This window comes from Mus pahari, chromosome 6 (genome assembly GCF_900095145.1).
Source record: "Mus pahari chromosome 6, PAHARI_EIJ_v1.1, whole genome shotgun sequence".
Classification (NCBI taxonomy): domain Eukaryota; kingdom Metazoa; phylum Chordata; class Mammalia; order Rodentia; family Muridae; genus Mus; species Mus pahari.
Genome location: NC_034595.1, coordinates 67,816,320 through 67,824,364, shown reverse-complemented (window position 1 = coordinate 67,824,364; position 8,045 = coordinate 67,816,320). Strand labels below are relative to the sequence as shown.

At 43.2% G+C, this 8,045-nt stretch overlaps 1 protein-coding gene and 1 long non-coding RNA gene across 2 annotated transcripts in view; one reads left to right on the top strand and one right to left on the bottom strand.

Moving 5' to 3' along the window:
* Window positions 1–2,481, bottom strand: part of Prdx1 (peroxiredoxin 1) — a 14,958-nt gene extending 12,477 nt beyond the window's left edge. The window contains exons 1-2 of the mRNA XM_021199868.2: window positions 2,403–2,481; window positions 491–607 (exon numbers count right to left, since the gene is read on the bottom strand). Coding sequence (XP_021055527.1) covers window positions 491–596 — 106 coding nt within the window. The 5' untranslated portion in view covers window positions 597–607; window positions 2,403–2,481. The remainder of the gene's footprint in view (window positions 1–490; window positions 608–2,402) is intronic.
* LOC110322922 lies at window positions 2,042–3,083 on the top strand. Its single transcript, XR_002380612.1, has 3 exons — window positions 2,042–2,128; window positions 2,225–2,422; window positions 2,743–3,083. It is a non-coding gene; the product is annotated as an uncharacterized LOC110322922 (long non-coding RNA).
* The last annotated feature ends 4,962 nt before the right edge of the window (window positions 3,084–8,045 follow it).

Sequence of the window (8,045 nt, the reverse complement as noted above, 5' to 3'; positions counted from 1 at the left end):
AAAAAAAAAAAAAAAAAAAATCCAAAAAAATACCCCGAAAGCTAAGATAAAGTTAGAGAATGGATTCAGTGGTAGAGTGTTGCTAGCGTGTTAAGGCACTGAATTCAATCCCCAGTACCTCAGGATACAAGAATTCCCCTGGGGCTAGTGAGATGGCTCAGTGTAAGAGCACCAAATGCTCTTCCAAAGGTCCTGAGTTCAAATCTCAGCAACCACATCCATAAGGAGATCTGACTCCCTCTTCTGGAGTGTCTGAAGACAGCTACAGTGTACTTATATATAATAAATAAATAAAACTTAAAAAAATATTTCCCCCAATAAATAAATACCACTAAAAAAAGGTAATCAGGTAAATGCTAAGGGAAAAAATAAAGCATACTTTCTCTAGAAATGACTCACACCTAGGATATCTACCCTTGTCATCACTGTCCTAACCCTGACTTCACATCAACATAAAGACATGTAAAGTGGCCTCTCTAATTAATCTTACCTTTGTATTCACTTAAGCTGATATCTTTGAATTGTCCATCTGGCATAACAGCAGTAGCTTTGAAGTTGGGAGCAGGATACCCAATTTTTGCATTTCCTGAAGACATCTTGCTATCAGCTGGAAAAAAGACAACAAAGAAATGTAAACCCTATTCTAAATAAGCAACAGCTTTCACCTACCTAGGAACTCAGCACAGGCTCACAGTCAAGGGTCCCAACCCAAAGCTCTTCTAACTCCTGGGTAAAAACTGAAAATCAGCCTTTGTTTTCACTTGCAAACAGCTCCACAGTGTGTCTAAATAGGTCAGTTCTCTCACCCTTTCTAAACCAGTTTTTGCAATAGCATTTTATTCTGCATATTCATTAGGGAGAAGCAGGAAGGAAATGGAACAGACACAAAAATCCCAAGCAAATCAATGCCAGGACATTGGCATTTATTGCTTCAAATCTTTAAGTGTTATGTTTAAGCTTAAGTTTTCTCGGTATAACTTGTTTGAGGCCACTCTATTTAGTGAGACCTTGTCTTAAACTTTTCTTTAGGTTTATACCAGGGACAGTGGGGCATCGTACCAGTACTCTGGTTGCTGAGGGAGGAGGATACTCAACCGAGGCAAGACCTGTCTCAAAAAGTTTCTGTACTCAGGAGGCTGTGTAGGTTAAGGTACTTGCTATCTGATGACCTTAGTTCAATCTCCAGAATGCCCATAAAGATGAAAAGCGACTTCTGCAAGGTTCACGCACATAAATAAAATGTTTAAAAGAAAAAAACCTTAAAACTTCTGATCTCTAGGCCAAGAACCTGGGGCAGAGGTACATAACAAGGTTACTTTATAGGCAGGGTTTGGGATAAGTGTAATCCCAACACTTGGGAAATAGAAGCTTAAAAATTAGGAATTCAAGGCTAGCCAAATTAGACAACCTAGTTACATGAAACTCTATTGTAGAAAAATACAAGGAAGTCAGTGTACTGCTGAGAAACCAATTTCTGCACTAACTATCCAGGTCAATACCAAGACAAATTGTTAAAATGTACAATATTAGGAGCTTCAGCGATGGCTCAACAATTTAAGAGCCCACACTGCTCCTTTCGGGGAAAGCCCTGGTTCAGATTCCTCCACCCACTTAGGATGGGTTCACAACCACCTGTAACTAACTAGCTGGCGGTGGCGGGTGGGTACCACACATAATAAAAACCACAATCTAAAAGAAAATTTACGCCGCTCAGTATGAATGCAAGTTGAAATCCAAGTTCCAAATTTCTTGATTCGTAACACCAATAACCAAAAGAAACGCCAAGAAAAAAAGCATCTTTCATCGCAAACTTTAAAAAAACTTTTAACTGTATTTCTTTTTTCAGGGACATGCTGCACCTGCAGCATAGCAACTACCTATCTGGTGTGCCCCCTAACATAAACCATCTTTTAATCAAACTTGCTTTGCAACGTGGCCCAGCACTTCCACACTCAACCAGTCCCGAAAAAGCGACTTCCGGCCGCTGAGACGTCTCTCCGTGGGAATCGGACTAGAACGCCAGAGAAGGTCACGCCCCAATCTCGCTGGAGGGACGTTCCTGCCACTCACGCCATCACCCACCCCAGCACTTCAGGAAACACAAGGGCACAACAACCCAGTGCGCGCTGTAAGCTCCAGCACAAACTCCCACCGAGCCATCTCCGCCCTCTACCGGAGAGCCGGGAGAGAAGGAAACTCAACGTTCGCCTCAGGGTTCCAACAGGTCCGGGAACTGAGCGCCACGTGAAGAATGCGAGTAGAGCTTCAGCACTCTCGGGACCAGGCCTCGCCCAGCCGCTTCAGCCCGTGACCGTCCCGGACGAGCCGGGACCGGCCAGAGGGAGAAGGAACCAGTGATGGGCGCGAGCCGCGTTCCTCAGCGGCGATGCCCGCACACTCACCAGGGTCGAGCGAGCCACAGGTCTCACAAACAGAAACGCAGGAAGAGGTCACCCGAAAGCGCGCGCGGGGAGCTGCTTTTATAACCCACAAAGGTCTCGCGAGATTCTCACGGGCCGGGGGGTGCGGGAGGAGGGGGACCTGGCTGGGCCCCGCCCCACCCTGGCCGGCCGACGGGGGATGACTCAGCGCTTTCCCTGGATGGGCCTGGAGTGGAGGGGGTCTCGGGACCGCTCACACTCTCACTGATGCTGTCCTCAGAGGTAGAAAAGCACTGCCCTTTGAGTCACCTCCTCTTTTAGTCGGAGTACCCAGGTAATCCGTGCCTCTCTTTATTCCCAGGACCCCTGCGTGCTTTGCAGTCAAGACCCAAACTAGAGGAAGGGTCTGTTTTAGTGCTCATGGAAGGCCACGTCTAAAATTAAACCAGGTTCAGGGGAGTTGTGCACCCAAATATTTCTCAGTTGCACCCCAGCCTCACAAACCTATTCTAGGGCTGGAAAAGCTGGCTCAGCCGTTATAAGCACTGACTGCTCTACCAGAGGACCCGGCCTCAATTTCCAGCACCCACATGGCAGCTCACAACTGTAGATCCAGTTCTAGAGGATCCAGCACCCTCACACATACATGCAAGCAAAACACCAATGAACAGAAAATGAAAAGAAATAAATCATTAAGAACAACAAAAACAAAAACTCCTGTTCTAGTCTGGCCCTCGGTACCCTCCCCTCTCGGAGCAGCCTCCCTTGGTCTCAGGTTACTGGCTACTGCTTTTCTGTTTCATAGCCATTTCTTGCATTATTCTTAAATCTTTCTGAATCTCAGCTTGTCACTAAACTGATTTGTGGTTTTAAAAACTGGGGCTCTGTGGTCAATTTCCTGAGTTAAAAAGTCACTGTTCCAAGCCTGGCAGTGATGACACTCACCTTCTTAGCACTCTAGAGGCAGAGACTAATGGAGCTCTGAGTTCGAGGCCAGCCGGGTCTTCAATGTGAGTTCCAGGACAGCCAGGACTATACAGAGAAATGCTGTCGCAAAAAAAAAAAAAAATCAAAAAAGAGTTAAAGAGGGGTCAGGCTTGATGGCCAGCACTGGGAAGGCAGAGGCAAGAGAATCTCTGTGGTTTTGAGTCCAGCCTGGCCTACATAGCAAGCTCCAGGACAGCAAGGACAACATAGAGACCTTGGGGGTCGGAGAGGAGGCCTGATGGCTACAAAGCTCAGAGTTCCCATTTTATATCACATGCTTTGTGTGATTTAGGGACCCAGAGATGGATGTAATCCAAACTTTACCCTCTAGAAAGTCGTGCTACAAGGATGGGGCAGACATGGAAACACAACAGTTTGAAGATTTTATTTGTTTTTCTAGGCCGTAGAGGTTTAGGCATAATGGTCAAGTCAAGGGACAAATGAAAGCTGGTAACTCTGTTAAAAGGACTAATCAATAAACCCAGGTCAGGGACAGCTTTCCAGGAAGTAATGCTTATCTGAGTCTACAGGCTTATTCTCTCCTCAGCTAAGTGGAATTGGTTTTCCTGGTTTGAATAGATAGCCTTGAAGCAGTTCTGAGCTTTAAATGAGGGAGATGAAAAAGTTACAACAGAAATAATAGTTCACATCTCTATTGTACAGTAAGAACTAAGTATTATGGACCAGGTTTTCAGATGCATGTCAATAATCTTATCACTCAAGAGGCTGAGCTACTTGGAGGATAAAGGAGATACTTGTCTCCAAAACAAAACAAAACACCTACCACCACAGCAAATTTAGGTATTATACTAACAAACACTAGTCATTTATATTAAGATACTAGAGTTAGCCAGACTTGTTGATGCATGCCTTTAATTCTAGCTCTTGGGAGGCAGAGGCAAGTGAAATCTCTTGAGTTCCAGGCCAGGCTGGTCTACAAAACGAGTTCTAGGACAGCCAGGGCTACACAGATAAACCCTGTCTCGAATTGTCATCCCCACTCCCAAAGAAAGATGTTAGATTTATTCCGTTGTATAGGCAAGAAAAGACAAGACTTAATAGGATTATATTTTATGTAAGGTCGCATATAAGGAACAATGACTTGTGTATGGGTGTGCGTGCATGTGTGGTTTTTTGAGACAAGGTTTCTCTGTATGGTGCTTGCTGTTCTGGAACTCACTCCTTAGACCAGGCTGGCCTTAAACTCGGATCCAACTGTCTCTGCCTCCTAAGTGCTGGGATTAAAGGCACATGAAGCCAAACCGCTGGCACTTTTATTTTCTTTTTTTTTTTTTTTTTTTTTTTTAGATTTATTTATTTATTTATTTATTATAGACCAGGCTGGCCTCGAACTCAGAAATCTGCCTGCCTCTGCCTCCCAAGTGCTGGGATTAAAGGCGTGCGCCACCACCGCCCGGCGGCACTTTTATTTTCAAGACTTCTCTTTTTTTTTTTTTTTTTTAATATTTATTTATTATTATATCTAAGTACGCTGTAGCTGTCTTCAGACGCACCAGAAGAGGGCATCAGATCTCTTTCCAGATGGTTGCGAGCCACCATGTGGTTGCTGGGATTTGAACTCAGGACCTTCAGAAGAGCAGTCGGTGCTCTTAACCACTCCATCTCTCCAGCCCCTCAAGACTTCTCTTAACTCTTATTAGTAACATAATAGAATAAAAAATAGAGGAAAAGCTATGTCATGCTAGCTGAGTATCTGAAGCTTTGAGTATGTATCATCCTTTACAACAGTAGTGACTTTCGTTTTCCTTCTCAGCATGAGGTTATTTCACATTATTCATTTCCAGTTGATGGAGGAGTTAACCCCACTACTTCCCACGGCCCTTGCACCAGGATAGAATTGGGGAAGTGCTATGTCATGCTACCTGAGCATCTGGCCTTTTATGCATTTATCAATTCTCTTGACAACAGTAGTTTTTTTGTTCAGTTACTTTTCGGTGTGTGTGTGTGTGTGTGTGTGTGTGTATGATATATATGTGTATGCTCATGTGTATATATACTCAAGTGTGTGTATATGTGTGTGTGTGTGTGCGTGTGTATGAGTGTGACATATGTGTATGCTCATGTGTGGTATATGCTCAAGTGTGTGTTCTCAGAGTCATGTACCTGTACACTTGAGCAGAGACCAGAGGCAGATGTTGGTTGTGTCTCTATAAAGAAGCATGAAACATGAAACAGAGCTGGTGGAAATGCTCCTGTCTCGACCCACACAGTCCTGGGGTTTTATAGACAGCTGTGCAACTACAGTCCTCTCTCCCCCAATGTTGCTGGAACCCAAAGCCAAGTCTTCATGTTCATCCAGCACTTGAATTCATGGTGCCTCTCTCCAGCCTTATTGTTTAGTTTTCTCCTTTTTCCTTCCCATCCTGAGGGTAAATGGTTGTCATTATTAATTTCTTTCTTGTGAGAGAAAGGTGGGCCAGAGGACAGCTTTCAGACATCAGTTTTCTCCTCCCACCCACCCTGTGTTTCCTGGGGATGGATCACAGATCATCAGGCTTGACCTCAAGCTCCTTTACCTGCTGAGCCATTGTGCCTACCCTTTGTTCTTTTAAATGGAGTCTGAGTCTCATTATATAGCCTAGACTGGCTTGAACTCAGGAAGGTTCCTGTGACTTAGCCTCCAAAATGCTGAGATTATTGCTATGAATTATAATGAGAGATTTCACACTTCTTTTGTTGTTTTGGTGTTTTGTTTTTGGTTTCTTTTTTTTGTTGTTGTTGTTTTGTTTTGTTTTTTTCAAGACAGGGTTTCTCTGTATAGCCCTGGCTATCCTGGAACTCACTTTGTAGACCAGGCTGGCCTCGAACTCAGAAATCAGCCTGCCTCTGGCTCCCAAATGCTAGGAAAGGCGTGCACCACCACCGCCCAGCCAGATATTATATATATATATATATATACTGTAGACCCCCCTTTTTAAAAAAGGTTTACTTATTTATTATTTATATGAGTATACTGTCACTATCTTCAGACACACTACAAGAGGACATCGAACTCCATTTCAGATGGTTGTGAGCCACCATGTGGTTGCTGGGAATTGAACTCAGGATAGAAGAGCAGTCAGTGCTCTTAACTCCTGAGCCATTTCTCCAGCCCCCTAATTTTATATTTTGATGCTACAGATTGAACGAGCCTTCCACGAGCTAGGTAGACAGAAGCTATAGAACAAACTACATCCACATGGGACCATATGTGTATATATATATATATATATATATATATATATATATATATGCATATATATACACACACATATATATACATGCATATATATATATATACATATATTTGGAAACACTTTATATATGCAAGGAAAACATTCATATCCATAAAAATAACTTTTAAAAAATTAAAAAGGAAAAGAAAAAAAAAAAGAAAATTACCATTCTAGTCAGCAAGCAAGTTCAGGAGTAAAGGCACTTGCTGCCAATCCTAACATCTTCAGTCTAATTCCCAGAACCTACAGATGAATTGAGAGAACTCATTACCTTACACTGTCCTCTGATCTCCATTTGCATGCCATAATAGACTGGAGGCAGGCAGGTGAGCACAAGTGAGACCCTATCTCAAAATAAATATTAAAAATAATAAACTTAGATAGAATTCTAAATTGGAGAACATGTAGATAAATGAAGGTGAATCATGTTCATGAACCGAGTCAGTGTCAGGGGCTGGAGAGCTGACTCAGCAGTTAATAGCACTTGTTTTTGCAGAGGACCTAAGTTCTGTTCCCACCACCCATGTCGGATGGCCCACAACTACCTGTAACTCCAGCTCCAGGGGATACAATGTCTCTGGCCTCCTCAAGCACACACACACACACACACACACACACACACACACACACACACACACGTGTACTTACTCACACAGTTATCCTGAAACTCGCCCTATAGACCAGGCTGGTCTTGATTCAGAGATCTGCATGCCTCTCCTAGGACTAAAGGTGTGCACCGCCACCACATGGTTTTGGTTGGTTGTTTGGTTGATTGGGTTTTTTTTCCCCCTATTCAAAGATGTATTTAGGTCATTTAACCATGTATGAGTATCTTGCTTGAAGGTATGTATGTGTACTATGTGCATATTTGGTGTCCAAGGAGGCCAGAAAAGGGGTTTGTATCTCTAGGAACTACAGTTATAGACTGTAAAGAGTCATCTTGCAGGTGCTGGGAACTGAACTCAAGTCCTCTGGAAGAACAAGTGCTCTTAACTCCTGAGCCAGCTCTCCAGCCTCTAAAAGATTTGTTTATTTATTTGTTTGTTTGTTTGTTTCATGTATGTGAGTACATTGTCTCTGTCTTCAAACACACCAGAAGAAGGCATCTGATCCTTGTTACAGATGGTTGTGAGCCACCATGTGGTTGCTGGGAATTGAACTCAGAACCTCTGGAAGAGCAGTCAGTACTCCTAAACACTGAGCCATTTCTCCAGCCCTCTCCAGCCTTTAAATATAGCTTTTATTTTTTAAAAAACAAAACAAAACAAAAACAAAAATAAAATTAAAAAAAAACAGGGTGGAAAACACACAGGTTGAGCTTCCTGGAGGGGATGCTCTGTCTGAAAAGGGTCCTGATTGCGAGAGTCAGGCTCCTACCTTGACTACACCCTTGGATGGTGACTCAGTTCTACCCTTTTTATTTCTTTAGTCTCTGTAAAGG